The 17,398-nt window shown below is 30.1% G+C and overlaps 1 protein-coding gene and 1 long non-coding RNA gene across 3 annotated transcripts; both read left to right on the top strand.

Moving 5' to 3' along the window:
- Window positions 1-257: 257 nt before the first annotated feature.
- Window positions 258-2,177, top strand: LOC124806914 (uncharacterized). Its single transcript, XM_065796663.1, has 6 exons — window positions 258-428; window positions 512-567; window positions 652-691; window positions 1,180-1,400; window positions 1,477-1,569; window positions 1,643-2,177. Exons 1-6 carry the CDS (start codon window positions 387-389, stop codon window positions 1,959-1,961), a joined length of 771 nt encoding a protein of 256 aa, XP_065652735.1. The 5' UTR covers window positions 258-386; the 3' UTR covers window positions 1,962-2,177.
- Window positions 2,178-13,021: 10,844 nt separating this feature from the next.
- LOC136080035 (uncharacterized) lies at window positions 13,022-16,382 on the top strand. Of its 2 annotated transcripts, XR_010638398.1 has the most exons (4): window positions 13,028-15,558; window positions 15,889-15,944; window positions 16,116-16,187; window positions 16,338-16,382. It is a non-coding gene; the product is annotated as an uncharacterized LOC136080035 (long non-coding RNA). The 2 variants fall into 2 exon arrangements; XR_010638396.1 differs by having other exon boundaries at window positions 13,022-15,944.
- Window positions 16,383-17,398: the final 1,016 nt, after the last annotated feature.

Below are 17,398 nucleotides of genomic sequence, written 5' to 3'. Positions count from 1 at the left end.
AATTTATTTCATTAGGTAATGTGGTCGATAATAACATAAGAATATGTTTGGAAAATAAAACTTTGTATTCTATTGTTTCATAAATAAGTAACTCATTTTTATTACGGGTTCTAATTAATGACGTAACAAGAATTTTATTATTCGACTAATGACGTAACACTTAAAGATTTTTGATGACTAAATTAACTTTTACCACCTTTTAATGATTATTAGAAGTTTTCTTTTAATTGCAAATTACTATTACCCAGATACTGCAAATTTGTGGTTAAGTTATTAGCTTTTTGGGTATTTCTTAATTAGGTCTGCAGAGCGTATAAAAAGGGTTGAAAAAACGGCAACTTTAAAAAAAGAAAAAAAAAACACTTAAAAAAGCATCCAGAAGAAGAATGTTTCGTCTTATTTTTTTCATAATTTCTTCTCAGGTTTTCGTAAGTAAACTTTATTTATACAGTGTAGCAATACTATAAATCATTTAAATAAATAAAAATATTTTAATTTTTTTTTCATTCAGCTTGGAGCAGCAAGTCCGAGACATTTTGCAAGTGATAACATTGTAGCAGATATTGAGTTTGTTTTTTATAAAAAAATTAGTACGAAAATTTTAGTTTTTAATATTTTGTGACGTAATAAGTTTATACTTCTCCCTTCTAGAAATACAGTAAATGATAACGAAGATGAATCCAGTAACGAGGTTGGTTTAAGTTATTTTTAAAATTATTATATAAAACCAATAATCATGTAAAATCATTCATATTTTTTTAACTTTTTTAGTTGTATCCAAAGATTATTTTATATAATATAATTGATATTATATTTATAGAACTAAACTAATAGATTGAGTTTTAGAATTATTTTAAATTAAACGCAGGGGTGATTTTACTAGAGGTTTTGGGGTGTGTAACATCTCGTCTTCCCCTTTTTTCAAAAAAGGCTTTTTTCACATTTCAGTCTACAGAACTTTTAAGTTTTAAGAAACTTTAAAAAAAAAAAAAGATTTGTTTCCCTCAGTTTATTCCTAGAATTTCCCCTGATTAAATGTTGTAAAAACAGTTTTCTGTTAACCGCATATAACAATGAAGGTATAAAAAAAACTTCTATACATCTCTTAAACGCCTTTTGAACGTTTAAAAGACGTTTAGTGTTTGCTAGTTTCCAATATACAAACAATTTTCGATTTAGATCAGCGAAGAGTTATCTTCTAATAAAATGAACGATTATGGTGGAGGCTACGGAGGAAAATACGGTGGAGGCTACGGAGGAAAATACGGTGGAGGTTACGGTGGAGGCTACGGAGGAAAATACGGTGGAGGTTACGGTGGAGGCTACGGAGGAAAATATGGTAGAGGTTACGGTGGAGGTTATGGAGGAAAATATGGTGGAGGTTACTATAAAAAAGAAATGTAGGTTTTTAGTAGTTTAATATTAAATAAATACCGCATTTAATGCAACCATAACATTAAGTAATTTCTTTTTAAGAAACGAACATAATGATGGTGGATACGGAGGTGGATACGGAGGCGGATATGGAGGTGGTTACGGAGGCGGTTATGGTTATGGGAAAAGAGAAACGTAGGTTTTTTCTATTTTGAGTTATACTTCAGTTTTATTTCAGTATTAAAAATTTAATTTGTTTATGATTTAGAAATGAAGATGAAGAGCATGATGGTTTCGGAGGCAAAGGGGGAGATGGATATAGAGAAAAAGGCGGAGATGGTGAAGACGGTGGAGATGGAACCGAAGAAAAAGGTGGTAGCGGAGGCAAAGGAGGTGGTTGGTACGGCGGAAAAGGTGGTGTTGGAGGAGGAAACCATGGCGGAAGCAAATCAGGGGATAGAAATAAAGAAAAAGACGGAAATGGTGAAAACGGTGGAGACGGAACCGAAGAAAAAGGTGGAAAAGGTGGCAAAGGAGGTGGTCGTTACGGTGGAAAAGGTGGAGTTGGAGGAGGTGAAAGGAAGTAATGAATGTCCACAACCTATTAAAGAATTTCATCTTACATGATCTAAATTTTAACGTTGCGCTCTTTAATATCATTTATTTTAAAAAAATATAGTATGAAAAGAATGTAATTCAAATTTTCGACGCATTATTGTAATCTTGTATATTTTAATATATTTTTAAGCAAGTATTTTTTCAGTTTATCTTGTATAAAAAATGATGTTTTCTTACAACTAAAACCATAGTTTTTTTTTTGCTCAGTTAAATTGATTAATTAATTTCAACATAGAAATTGGACGCTTTTTGCTCATTGTCAAACAACGTTAAATACAAAGTTTGATTTTGTTCAGGTAACGCAACCTTTAATATTAGGAATAGAGTTATTTCTTACATATTATGAATACTGACGGTTTAAAGTCATTACCACAAAGCAATTTTGTGGTTTCAATGCTTTTTAAACAATAATTTGCCATATGCATCTTCTGTTAAAATCAAAAAATTTATGGAACCGATAAAATAGTTATTTCGAGTCGACTCGAAATAACTATTTTATCGGTTCTATAAATTTTTTACAATTCAATACGACTAGTTTACCTCATCAGTTTACCTTTTATGCATCACCTGAAAACCCTCAATTTTTTGAGGTAATGACTTTAGATATGAAGGGAAGAAACAACAGGGTCACATTTTTTCATTTTGAGAATAGGAGAGTGGGGAGAAGTGGGACCCACATTTTTTTCAGAGTAATTGCAATATCTTTTTTATATGATGTATAAATTGAACCAGACTAGTCTTAACAAATAAAGCAGTATTTGGGGCACCGAATCCACACCCTAATATTGACAGAGTGTTTTAATAAAGTATATATTTTTTGATTTAAAAAGAACCCTGCTATTGGGGTAAAATGGGACAAGTGTGCGGAAGAAGCGGGACATTTGGGGGAGATGTGGGACTATATAAAAACGACTCCAAATCTAGTTAAATATTAATTTGAGAAAATTTTGATTTTAAAGTTAAGTTTAGTTTAAATAAAGTGCGGCAGTGGTGGAGTGGTAGAGCGCTTGGCCTATAAGCGAGAGGTTCCGAGTTCGACTCCTACCACGTCCCTGGAAGTACCACGTTCAACTTAGTTTCTCCGCGCAGCGGGTCTTTTTCGTAAAGGTTCGTGTTTCCAAGTTAAAGGGTTGAGAGAGGGTTGTAATCACAATTTAAAAAAATATTTAAAAATGCAAAAAAAATGCGTAGCCTCCTCGCTTGAAGTGGCAACCTTAGAGAGGTGAATAATAGAAAGAAAAAAAATCAAATTATCAATGCCTTTTTCAATTAAATTAAAATTGCATTTTAAGAATTAAAATTTCTTTGTTAAAAAAAGAAAAAAGTTATTTTACATTTAAGATGCTAAAGTTCACTTGGAAAATGATTTCAGCTTTTGTTCTTGATGTTGTTCCAGCAAGCGGTTGAGGCAGGACAGCTTTTATATCATAAATATTCACACTACGAATGTCATTAATACTAGATTTGACAAATTTAGAAGTTTCTTTATTCTGGCATTTCAGGAAGCTGACCTCTACATCAAAACTTGAGTCTATTTCTTTCTGCACTATGCATAATAAGAAATGGTGTTTTTACTATAAACCTCGCAAAGAACATAATCACCGACACTCACATTTTGACCGCTAAAAGAAATAGTTTCCATTTCTTTTTCAAGCTCTAGTGAGTAACAATTATCATAAACATTATTTTAGATTTTGTTGAAATTTACATCAAGGTCCCTGTTTGATTTGCGTAATATGTTTTTCCTCACTTTTTTAGATTTTAGAAGGACAATTTTTGTTACCTTTTTTTTTAATACTTCATTTTTTGCTCTTAAAATCTCTGGTGTTGATGTGGCTATCATACACTTTCCCTTTTTTCGTCCACGTCTTAAAATCTTATGAGTAGATGCCTGCAAAACATATATTATAGTATTATATAATTATAGAATTTAAAGAAAACCTAAACTAAGAATATTTAGTTTAAATTACTTTTGGATAACTTCGTACAATTTAAGGAGAAAATACAGTTAAGTTTTCTTTTACTGCTTCATGTTGCACACCCAAACCTGGGATATCTGAAAGAATAGCACTTGTATTAGATTTCTCGCATGAGCCTTCGTTGCATGGTTCTTGAGGCGCATCTCTATCTGTAACAAATGCTTTATGTTGCACATCCAAACCTGAGATATCTAAAGGAGTAGCAGTTGTAATCAATTTCTCATATGAGTCTTCACTGCATGGTTCTTGAGGCACATCTCTATCTGTTACAACTGATGGTAAAAAAATATCATCCCCATATACATGTCTATCATAAGGCCAAATTCCTGTCACGCGAAATCCTGACATAATATTTATTGGTGTGCAAGATTTTTTCCATGCTTGTCGAATGAGACCATCTCATAAATTGTAATGGCTTGTCATGGATTGCTAAGCATCCAGCTATTTGCAACTGCATTAAAATATGCTTTCATTGGACCAAAAACGGATCTATCTAAATGTTGTGTCTTATGTGAAGTATGTGGTGGCAAAGTCATCATACAAACATGGTTCTCTTTTGCATATTCAAGTGACTGTAGTGAAGGTAGCTTTCATGACTATTCATAATCAATAAAATTTTGTGATCGACTGTTGGGCGAACAAACTTAACAAAATACTTTAAAACATCAAAAAATACTTCAGCATTCATCCATCTAGATTGATTGGCTTATATAATAGGACCATCTGTTACTCCTCTCATTAGTGGGTTTCTTAATAATTTTCTTGAAAAACAATAACAGGGGGTATTGCTGCACCAGCTGCGGAGACAATGCAACACACTGTTACTAATTAACTTCTTTCTCTAGATGTTATTTGCCCGACTTGCTTTGTTCCCTTTGATGAAATGACACGAGAAGGTTTTTGCACAGTAGTAAAACCTGTCTCATCAAGATTAAAAATTTTAAATGATGTTGCTTTAGACTCTGATATACCTCCTTGTAATTTGTTAAAGAAAATATCAATAGTATACCGATTAAGTGCCGATGCTCTGGCAATTGAAGTTGCCTCTGGTTTTTTAACAGATAGTTTTGGGTTTCTTTTTAAAAACCCTATTAACCAATCTTGACCACTCTTTTTTTGCTCTATTCAACACAGAGGAAATTTTATATTGTTTGCTTAAGCCATTTCAAAAGCTAGAGCTCTTGAACTGGTGTAAGGCCACATAACATATCAGAACATGACTTTAGATAAGTGCTCAGTATTTGTTCTTGTGAAACAGAAAAAATCATAGAATGTTGATAATTTGGTTGAAGGTTAGCAGCTGGGTATTGACACTTTTTTTTATACACCTATGAAGTGCAGACTTAGAAATACCAGCTGAATATGCTGCTTCTCTAAGGCTTATACCATTTTCCAATTCGGCTACAGCAACTTTCAAAATGTTTTCTAAAACTTGTGGAGTTTCACTTTTTTTTTTATAAACTCTAGATTTCTATAAACCTAAAACTTAAAAGAAATTAGGTTTGATAAAAATATTTATTTGTTATGGTACTAAGGTCACTGTTATTACTATATCTTATATCATACTATTATGAAATTATAATTTTATTTAAGATTAAAAAAACTTTTATGCATGCCTTTTGCTTTCCAAATGCTTTCAAATTATTGATGTAAAAAGAATTCTCAATTTGCTCCAAGCAATAATGATGAATCAAATCAAATTTATCTTTAATAAAGGTTTTCAAATTTTGTTTAAATCAACTGTATAAGAACTAAAACTAAAACTAAATACAATGCTGATCAAAAATTTAGCACACATAAAATTTAAGTTTCATTTTTCTTCTTTTAATTGAATTTTTAGGCGGTAAACTTCTTATGCCATTTCAGTTTGTTTTTTTACAGTTAATTAAAACATACCTTAAATAGAAAAAAAAAAATAAAAAAAAATTACGTTTATTTAACCATCTATTTTTAACTTAAACAGAGACCGCTAATTAAAGCGGTGTAAAAAAGCTGCTCATAAGTTTAGCACGCTTGCACTTCTATTGTCTTTTAACTGCCGCTCTTTACTTTGTGACGTCAAATTTTTACGAAAAAGTAAATTTAACTATCCATTTTTACATTTTAACTGAACAAAAGCTTCTAAGATATACATAGTATGTATTATCTCATTTGAAATAAACTTGGTATTTTTCGCTTAAATTTTGTCCATTATTTGACCAATAAGATGGGGAAAAAATCAATTAGCTCTGAAATAAAACAGCGTATTGTAGGACTACATCTTGGTGGTTTCAACAGTTCTGAAATTTCAGACCTGTTGAAACCACCAAGATGTAGTCCTACAATACGCTGTTTTATTTCAGAGCTAATTGATTTTTTAATGTAATTAAAAAAGTCAAATAAAAGTTTCGTTTTTTAAAAAACCCTGAGATTCTTATTTTTTACTTTTATTTCATTTTTAAAGAAAAAAACGCAACTTAAATCTAATGTGTGCTAAATTTTTGAGCAGTATTGTATTTCAATTAATATTTATACGTATTAATATTTTTATTTTGAAAACTCTAAAAAAGCGTAGCTAAAATGTTCTAGAAATTTCCGCTATAAAGTAACGCAAAACTGTTAAGGAGAAGTGGGACAGCGACTTTTTTCTTTGTCCCCCTTCATCCCTATGTAGGGAAGACGAAATAAGACTAAAATTACAGCCACACAATTAAAGCTAAAATATAAATTTAATTGTTAATATTTAGATGATAAGTGCATTTGCCTATAAATAGAAAAAAGGTGCAACAACAGTCAAAAATAAATACATACATAAGGCTATTAGCAAAAGTACTTTTTTGGGGTACTCTCTAAAAAATGGGTTTTCACCACGTGCAGGGAGGTCGAAATGATGTCTAATAAAAAGAGCAGATGAAATCTATACGTTTACATTAAATAACAGTAATTAGGCGCTGCTGCGAAATAAAATTATAGGGGTTTCCCACTTCTCCCGCGTCCCACTTCGCCCCACTCTCCCCTACTCAATATTAAACTTTTAATTTTATGTAATTTTTTGATTTTTCGAAAAAATGCGTAAATTTTAAAGGGATTTTGCCTTATAGGGATATAACCTTATTATATTGCAATTGAAGTTATGTTTCTAAATCACGTGCAATAGTTTTTATTTTGGACTTTCTTTTTTAAGTGAAGATCTTTTGGACCCTGCCGTTTTTTCCCCGGTATAACGGCTGTATTCGTTTTTATATTAATTCATAAACTTAATTATTACTTTTTTATATTAGCTTATAAATAAAAATTAGAAAGAAGTTTATTTTATCAAACATTTTTCACCTTAAAATATAATATCTTTATAAGAGTTTCGTATAAATTAAAAAAAACTTTTTAGTTATTAATGACGAAGTGCAAACTTCGCACATGCAGATGTCACAAAACTGTATCCAAAAACAGGTATTTTCTGCAAGTAGCAGGGCTGCTTCGAGGCTGACTGGGGCCTGGGGCATTTTAACTTTTGAGGCCTTTTTTTATGAAAATACCATTTCTTTAAAATTTTTCCTGCAACATCAACTTTATTTAATAAAAAGGTTATTCAATCTTACTTTGGGTTACTAACAGTTTCTCTTTTTCTTCGGAGCGGCCCTGGCAAGAAGCCTTTTTGAATATAGAGTGGCTACATAAAATATTTATAAGAAAAAGAGAATTTTAAAAGATTTTAGAGAGATTTTGCATTTAATTTAGAGGGCTTATCTTGCAAAACTGCAAAACGTATTTTTAGATTTAGAGGATTTTAGAGGACTTTTTTTTATAGGTTTAATGTCCATTTCAATAATTCGGCACTTGTCGGGTTTAAACAGGGGTCAACATGCCATATTTATGATAAATGATATAAAAATTTTCTAAATTTTTAAAACCCAATACCTTAATAGACGTTAACCAGTTTTGCAGACAAAGAATTTTTAACATTATACTATCATGAAAAAATGAAATAAATATTAAAAGAGAAGTTAAAAGGAGATCTGATTAAATTTTTATCTTTTTAGAGAATAGTGCTGGATTTATTTATTTTTTTTTTTTTTGTTATTTAGGTGCCCCAAGAAGACCTAACGGTTTTGTCACAGAGCACCGCGGAAGTTCATTTAACCAGGAAGTTTACGCCTCCTTCCTTACCGTGACGCGAAAATATGTCCAGAGCTCGTTTCGAACCTGGATCTCCTGCTTCTTAAGCAAGCGCTCTAACCACTGCGCCACGGCCGCACAATTTACAGTAGATTTATAAAAAAAGAGGACTTTAGAATTTTTTGCAGGAGCTGTGGCAACCTGTGATAATAGAGAAGGTTAAAATTTTTATGAGTAAACAAAGTGTAACAAAAATTACTTTTAACTATTTTAATATCTATATTGCAAATATTTAGGACTATTAATTTTATAAAATGTTATAGGTTAAATACAAAGAAAAAAGAAACATATTCAATTTTAAAAATCTTTTAAGAAACACTAAGACTTAAAAAGCAAGCCAAACTTTAAATAAAAAAAGACGTCTATTTATTCTTCATCTTCAGAATCAATACTTTCGTGAAACGTGTCAGCAAGCTCTTGATTGTAAAGCAAAGAGTTATGAAACTCAGTATTGGATGTAAAAAATTTTAATACTTGAAGGTCTCTGTAGTTCCTCACGAAGATGCCAAGTTTTGAGTTATATAGAATTGAGTCAATATGGCATATTGACCCTTGTTTAAACCCGACAAGTGTCGAATTATTGAAATGGGCATTAAACCTATAAAAAAAGTCCTCTAAAATCCTCTAAATCTAAAAGTCACCTTTTATAACATTCTTTCTATTATTTTTTAAATTTGTTTTTTTATATTAATCCAATCACGAATAAATCACGTTGAAATCCCACTTGAGTCTCTAAAAATTCATGGATGCCACCCTGGTCAGATAAGCCCATAATTATGTTAGCCAACTTCAAATCCCATGCAATATGAAAATCCAGGCTATCGATCTGGGTAAAATCTAAAAACTGCTTTATATTTTGAAATGTTTCAGGAATATCTTCAGCAATAGCAGTAAATTGTATATGTTGCACACCAGACCCAATATTTTAGTCTGATCCTGACGTTTACTCCTCTATATTATTACTGTTAAATTCAAGTTTATCTGCATCAAAGACATTAACACATACTTTCAAAGAAACTCCACCTCCATTAATTGATACTCGTAATTATATTCAATACTCTCTAACTTATAACGTTCATAAAAAAATATACAAAAGAAAATTAAAGAATCTTTTACAAAAACCAGGCTTCTATTATTCTTTTTATCCCCAAATTTAAATTTCATGAACTGAACACCGTAACAACTTTATACAGTTGAAATTCAAAACCTAAAAGTAATTTATCACTTCTGACTGGAAAATTCTCTTTTCTGTGGCCTTGTTAAGATTTGAAAATAGTTTTATAGTTCCTCTGTTAGAAAGATTAAGATTTATTCGAAGTTGCTTGAATATTTCAAAAGGGATTTGCTAGATTTTATCTCTGTCTCCAATGTTCTAAGGACGACCAACTTATCATCAGAAGTTGTCTACAGTTGGCTAAAGAAAATCATCTTAATTTACGTGTTCTATGTTCATTTTTTCATTGATTATGGAAAAAGCCACCTGTTCTGCACTGCGCATACCTTGTTCCGATACCAATGATGTAAGGTCTTTTAAAGCGCTTGATTTGCAGCACTTATGCTTCAAACCATGAACTAAATAATTTCAGTATACCAATATCATTTTATATTTTATAATCCTCTGATTATATATTTAATTTGTTTTCTAAAGAGATAAAAAGGCTTTGATCAATCTTAACTCTAATAATGACAGATTTGTGCTTCAAATTGAAAGTCAATCTAAACACTAACTATTCAGTATTTTTACATCTTTATATTTTACATCTTTATATTTTAACAGATGTTTTAAAATTATATTCTAACAGATGCAATTAACTTAAACGTAGCCTTTTCTATTTCCTATGTCAATCTGGTCAGTGGTTTCTTTTTTTTTCCAAGTATGTACAAAGAAGTTTTGTATTTTCCCAAAAATGGAGAAGGATAGGCTGCAAATTCATTCAGAGGAGGAGGAGGCGGTGGAGCAGGAGGAGGCGGAGGTGAAGAAGATGGAGGAGGTGGAAACCAAAATAGAGGCAGAGGTCATAACAGAGGAGGAGTTGAACACAGAGGTGGTGGCAATCACAGAGGAAGAGGCAAAGGCAAATAAGGTATGCAACATTTTTTAAATCAATTTTTTTTAATGTAATTTGAAAATTGTTACATATGATATAGTGGTTTTTACTAAACACTATTTTTTTGTTTGTTTAGATTAAAACGATCGCTTACTTTTGCATCGTGCTCGAATTTTAATAAAGTTGTTGTAACTTTAACAAATAGGACGTTATGTAATTTTAAAAAAATGGAAAACCATGTACTCTTTTGTGTTTAGAAAAATTTATGAAAAAATTATACGTCTTGTTTTTTCATGCAATAAAATAAAATAATCCATAGCTATATAATAAATGAGTTTAGCGTTAATTAGTGCCCCCAAGCTAAAAATGTACCAGATAATATAATACAGCTAAATATTCAAGACATAAATAAACTTTCACAGAAGTACAATGCATATAAACTATGCATGTTGGGAAATATCACTCCTCATCAGAGTTTTATATAGACGTAAAGCAACATATATTTAATAAAACGTATAGAAACAATATAAAAAATAAGTGCGAGTAAACTTTATAGAGATGTAGAATATTAAAGTCACAAAATTAATGTAAAAAACATTTTTTGTTTTACACTATTAATTTTAACGCAATATCTAATATAATGAAAGAATAATGTTTTTTAGTTTATTTATAAAATGGTGAAAAGTAAAAGATAGATCAAAATCGAAATACGGCAAAAGAAAATTTTCAAAAGATGCCGGAAAGTCAATAAAAATTTGATTAAAGTTTGTTTGACATAAAGAATTATTAAAAATTTACTATTTTTCTAAACGTATTAATTGATAATGTTTCGCAGTAAAAAGTTTTTCTAAGACGGTTAACGATAATTTTTTTTTCTGTATATACACAAAACACAACATTTAATTACATTTAGTTTGTATATGTTTGCAGTTCTACTGAGAGATGCGATCCGCAAAACTGATAATACGGATTACAACAGAGATAAAGAGTTTGCAAATTACATTTCTTTTGTACTTCACAGGACAGTATAGATATAAATATTTATGTATAAATAAACAATAGTTTAGTGCAGTTTAGCTTATTTCGCCGTTTATAAAAATTTGCAATGTACACAAATTTAAGAAAATATATAAATGGCTGAAGCGAGAGGACGACATAAAGCAACCTTGTCACCGAGCCCCATCAGAAACGCTTCTAAATATCCGTACCTAAATGCTACCTAAATATACGTACCATACCAATACCTAAATACCCACAGCACCACAGAAAAAAACAACAACAAATGACGTCACGTAAGACGTCGAGAAACAAATAAAGAATTAAAATTAAAAAAAATGAAAATAAAATGAAAAAAATAAAAGAAATCATTAAAATAAAATAATGTAAAAACGACAAAACTTCTCGCTTTTGTTTTTACACAGGTTGTAATTCAAATTTAAAATAGTTTTCTTTCATCATAAATGTTCATCTAAAATAACATTTTAGAAGTGTACAGATGTTTGTCTAAATATACTTATTTCATATATTTTCAGATCAGGTAAGCTTAAAAGAAGGTTTTCTGTTTTAGTTAGTTTGTGAAATAAAATAAGTTTAGTTTTTTTAACATCAAGTGAGAGTCTGTTACAAATAAACTAATCTTTTATATTGCTTGCCTTGTCATTAACTACATTAAAGAGTTTGTTTCATAAGTATTCTTTTAATACTTATGTAATCTCTGTTAATTATGGAATCTCTGTTAATTTCTATAGAAATTCCAATAGAACTTTTTTTTCTACTTTTTATTTTATAGAAAATAAAGTTTTATAGCAATAAAACTTTATTTTCTATAAAATAAAGAGAAATTCTATAGAACTTTTTTTCCTGGGTATATTGTGCAAATATTTTCAGCATATTGTTGAATATTAAAGAAAATACAGTTCCGCAAGTCAAATCTAAATTAAGACGTCATTTAGTACGTACGGATTTTAATATAGTAGGTCTTTTCTCCCTTTTTTAGAAATTGTTAAACAAAATTAGCACCTTTAATATCTTGATCATTAAACAAATGGAATAAAATCAAATGATATTAGCAATTTCAATGACTTTTTCACACTTTCATTGAAGATTACATTTACATTCGTTTAATTTAAATATGCAGACTCTTGCTGTATACAATGTTTTGTATATTATATATATATTTATTTTTTGTATATTACATTTACTTTGTATATTATATTCTATATTCAAGTTCTTTTTAACGCTTCAGTGTAAGAAATAAGGTGGTTTATGTAATTTTTTATAAAATATCAGTGTTTCATGATGTTGCAACACAAATTTCATTTATTTTAAATTTGAATTACAACCTGTGTAAAAACAAAAGCGAGAAGTTTTGTCGTTTTTACATTATTTTATATTAATGATTTCTTTTATTTTTTAATTTTATTTTCATTTTTTTTAATTTTAATTCTTTATTTGTTTCTCGACATCTTACGTGACGTCATTTGTTGTTGTTTTTTCTGTGATGCTGTGGGTATTTAGGTATTGGTATGGTACGTATATTTAGGTAGAATTTAGGTACGGATATTTAGAAGCGTTTCTGATGGGGCTCGGTGACAAGGTTGATTTATATCGTCCTCTCGCTTCAGCCATTTATATATTTTCTTAAATTTGTGTACATTGTAAATTTATATAAACGGCGAAATAAGCTAAACTGCACTAAACTATTGTTTATTTATACATAAATATATTTTCAATACGGAATAAAGAAAAAATTAAACTATTTTTCTTTATTCCATATTGTTCAAATAATTTTAGAAGAATGACATGGATTACTGTGTCAATGACTTCAGACAGATCAATAAAAACTGTCACACAGCCATCATTAAAAGTATTGATTACATGATTAACTTTCTTGGTCAAAGCGTGACCAGTTGAATTTTTTAAGTCTAAACTGCTTGTTGTACAACATTTTATTTACAATTAAGTAGCTGTTAAGTCTATAATACATTATGCGTTCGAGTTACTTAGAAAAGCATGGTATCGCTGATATTGGTTTGTAGTTTGAAGGCTTGAAATACGGTCGCCTTAAGCCCCGGATCACTTGCTTCTAAAGCAAGCGCTCTATACACCGCACCACGGCTGCTCATATTGTTTCTGATACAAGTAGCACAGCATAAACTGAAACTTTTCAAACTGATAATATTGACTACCCAGCAAACATTGTCGAAGTGGATTTGCAGTCCTATATAGGCATTTTGATCGGTGACCATCAGTGGCAGCCGATGTCTAGCTATTATAAACATGTCAGAAAGTTATCTGTAGGCCATTTATAGCGCTGCCATTAATGGTCCACTAAGTAACCGATGAATAAAAATTTTCAATTCCACTAAAACACTGTTTGCTTGGCAGTATTGGACTATAGGCTTCATCTGCTTAAACGGATTTTAAGTAAAATCAAATTATTGTTGCCGGGAGGTCTTGCGTTTTTGTGGAAAGGACAAGATTTTTGGTTCTGTGAACAATGACAACCTAACACGTTCGGAGTCACTTGCAGATTATAATCAATTTCTTTCAGAACACATTCAACAACGTGCTAACAAAGATAGAGGACAAATACCACGTTTTTTACCAACAACTGGTGATAAATAAGTAATCAGGCAATGAGACAGGTCATACAAGAAATTAAAGATGCAAAATACTGTTCTGTCTCAGTAGACTCAACACCGGATGTGTCACATTCAGACCATTTAACATTGATAATTTGATATGTAATAGCAACCCGACCAGTTGAACGTTTTATAAAATTTATTCCAATATATGAGCGTACTGGCGAGAGCTTAGCAAAAAAAATGCTACTTGCATTTTTAGAAGAGAGTGATATTACAAACTGTTGAGGAAAATTATATGAAAAAGCATCAAGTATGAGTGCAAAATACAATTTTATGCAAGCCTGGATTGTCACCAAACAGTTTAGCTATATACATTCCGTGTTAGAGGCATTCCCAAAACCTTTTTAGTCAAAATGTTGTCGACAGCTGCCTAGTTGCAGTTTATTTTTTTGATTTCATTTCAACACTTTTTGTATTTTCCTCTGCATCAACACAGCGATGGAATCTACTCTGATGCACAATAGAAAGAATGCGAAACATATCAACAGATTCTTGTCAGTGTGTCTGAACAAACTTCTGAAAAAGCTGACACGCAATTGGAAGCAAAACAACCTACGGCAATTATGAATAAGAAAGAGACAGGACTAGTACTCCAGATTTAGTCAATGGTTTTAGAAGAAAGAACTATTTGCAACTTATTTCATAGATTTGTCATATTGTCAAATTTAAAAGAAAAAATACTTTTTCATTAAAAAGTACTAATTACAATAAGTACTTTGTTACTTAGAAATTTTAGAGTTTTCTAGTAATACACCGTAGGCTCACATCAAATATTTAGCCTCAGGCCAACTTAACCCTTAATCCGGCCCTAAATCGGTACCGAATTTTTTTATACATAATACATGATTTTGCTAACTCTGAGTTTGCCAAACACCGTCAAAAAGTATATTTTTTCTAGTAAAATATGAAATTTAATAATTCAGTATATAAAGTACAAAAACCGCTTTTAGCTTCTTAAGATAACTTCTAGACACGGAGCAAACTCCAAACAGTTGAAATATCTATATCAAATAATGCTTTGCAAAAGAGTACATTAATTAGAGAATTGTAACAAAAAAAAAACACTCATTTTCGTCCAAACTAATACACATTTTTAAATTCATTTTCACTCGTTCAGAGTAAGTGGACAACAAACAAGTTGTTGAAATTTTATTTCTGATAACCTTTCGTTTTGGTAACTTTCTTTTCTTTAAATTTTAATGTTTAAATTTTTCCAGAATTTACCTAACTATCGCAAAAACACAAAAGTTAAGCGCAAAAATCTTTAAACTTCTTGTAAAGTTAAAAAATACTTTTTAATATATAGAAATAAAGATGTTTGGCAAAAAAATAAAAATGAACTTCTTATTTTATTTTCTCATAAAAGTGTTAAGTCATTTGAGTTAACTTCAATAAATAAATAAATGACATAATTTATTTTAAAAACCTGGATACGAATAAAAATAAATTATTTATCAACGAAAATCATCTTAAGACATATTTGTTGACATTTGATTTGCTTTTGGTTAATTTCGAACCAATTCAACATTTTCTAATGCAATTGTTTTGCTGTTGTGGTTTTGTTTTCTAATCTGCTAAAGCATACAAATTCAACCGCTACTACACTACCCTGCCTCCTACGTTTACATCATTCAATATTTTAAAATATTTGATCATTAAATGTCCTACTCAAAAACGTTCTAATATAAACATTGTGATGCAGTTTCGTTGGTGTTTCTATAAATTTAATCCTACTAAATGGTATGTAATTAAAATTAGGAGCCTTATTTTGATAGAAGCCTATTATTTTTCGATTACTACAACGTTAAGGTAAAATAAACTACATTTTGGGTGTTTTAGTAATTAGTTTATAAGTTGTATAAAAAGGGTAAAAAATCACCTTGATGAACAAAAAAAGCGTCGCTAAAAAGAATGGTGCAGCTCAAATTATTTGCTGTTTTTGTGATTTTTTTTCAACATCTAGTAAGTAGACATCATGTTTAATAACAAAAATACTATACATCATGTTTAATAACAAAAAAATAATTTAATTAGTTTATAACAACATTAACGTTTGAGTTTATATTTTAGCTGAGTGAAGGAGCTTTTATAAACCGAGTATATAAAAATGTTCTTGCAGATATAAAGTGAGTATGATTACAGTTGCATTTTTTGAAAAACAACTTTTTTGTTTTAAATTTGTTTTAACTTTAAATACGATATCATTTAGAAAATAATCACTTTCTGGTAACAGAAAAAAAGAAAGAAAAAAAACATTTATAAAAGGTAGTTTTTAAGCCTGAAAAGATTTTGTTTAGAAATGAAGTCAGTAATAACAAAGATAATGGATACGGTGGATATGGTGGATATGGCTATGGAAAAAGAGAGTTGTAAGTTTATTCAACATAATATATTACTCGTTAGTTTTAATGCGATATAATTTAATTTTGCTCAATCATATATTTTAATCTAACCTCAATCTTTATTTTTTTAATCTTTTTACTTGATTTGATTTTTAATACTAACTTAATTTGATTCAGAAATGAAATCGAAGATCCGTGGGTCGGTAGAGGCGCAGGTGGTGGAGGTGGAGGAGGTGGGGGTGGAGGTGGAGGAGGAGGTGGGGGCGGAGGAGGAGGTGGGGGCGGAGGAGGAGGAAGTGGGGGCGGAGGTGGAGGAGGCGGTGGAGCAGGAGGAGGTGGAGGAGGTGGAGGCCAAAGTAGAGGCAGAGGTCATAACAGAGGAGGAGGTGAACACAGAGGTGGTGGCAATCACAGAGCAAGAGGCAGAGGCAAATAAGGTATGCAACATTTTTTAAATCAATTTTTTTTTTTAATGTAATTTGAAAATTGTTACATATGGTATCGTAGTTTTTACTAAACACTATTTTTTTTTGTTTAGATTAAAAAGATCGCTTACTTTTGCATCGTGCTCGAATTTTAAAGAAATTGTTGTAACCTTTACAAATAGGACTTTATGTAATTTTTAAAAAATAGAAATCCATGTACTCTTATGTGTTTAGAAATATTTATGAAAAATTATTCGTCTTGTTTTTTCATGTAATAAAATAATCCAAAGTTATATAATAAATGAGTTTAACGTTAACTAGTGCCCCCAAGCTAAAAATGTACCAGATAATATAATACAGCTAAATATAGAAGACATTAATAAACTTTCACATAATTACAATGTATATAAACTATGCATGTGGGGAAATATCACTCCTCATCAGAGTTTTATATAGACGTAAAGCAACATATATTTCATAAAGTGAAACATATAGAAACAATATAGAAAATAAGTGCGAATAAACTTTATGGAGATGTAGAATATAAAAGTCACAAAATTAATGTAAAAAACATATTTTGTTTTACACTTTTAATATTAACGCAATATCTAATATAATGAAGGAATAATTTTTTTTAGTTTATTTATAAAATGGTGAAAAGTAAAATATAGATCAAAATCGAAATACGGCAAAAAATTTTTTTTTCCAAAGATGCCTGAAAGTCAATAAAAATTTGATTAAAGCTTGTTTGACATAAAGAATTATTAAAAAATTACTATTTTTCTAAACTTATTAATTGATAATGTTTCGCAG

Source organism: Hydra vulgaris, chromosome 05, assembly GCF_038396675.1.
Source record: "Hydra vulgaris chromosome 05, alternate assembly HydraT2T_AEP".
Lineage (NCBI taxonomy): Eukaryota > Metazoa > Cnidaria > Hydrozoa > Anthoathecata > Hydridae > Hydra > Hydra vulgaris.
The sequence above is the reverse complement of the archived record's forward strand: the minus strand, read 5'-3'. Positions and strand labels throughout refer to the sequence as shown.

What these genes read in the sequence shown, in the direction of transcription:
- LOC124806914 (XM_065796663.1), top strand. Translation starts at nt 387, where the DNA reads ATGTTTCGTCTTATTTTTTTCATAATTTCTTCTCAGGTTTTC. An exon ending in AACATTGTAGCAGATATTGA is followed by an intron (nt 568 to 651) that starts GTTTGTTTTTTA and finishes TCTCCCTTCTAG; the next exon opens with AAATACAGTAAATGATAACG. An exon ending in GGTTACTATAAAAAAGAAAT is followed by an intron (nt 1,401 to 1,476) that starts GTAGGTTTTTAG and finishes TTTCTTTTTAAG; the next exon opens with AAACGAACATAATGATGGTG.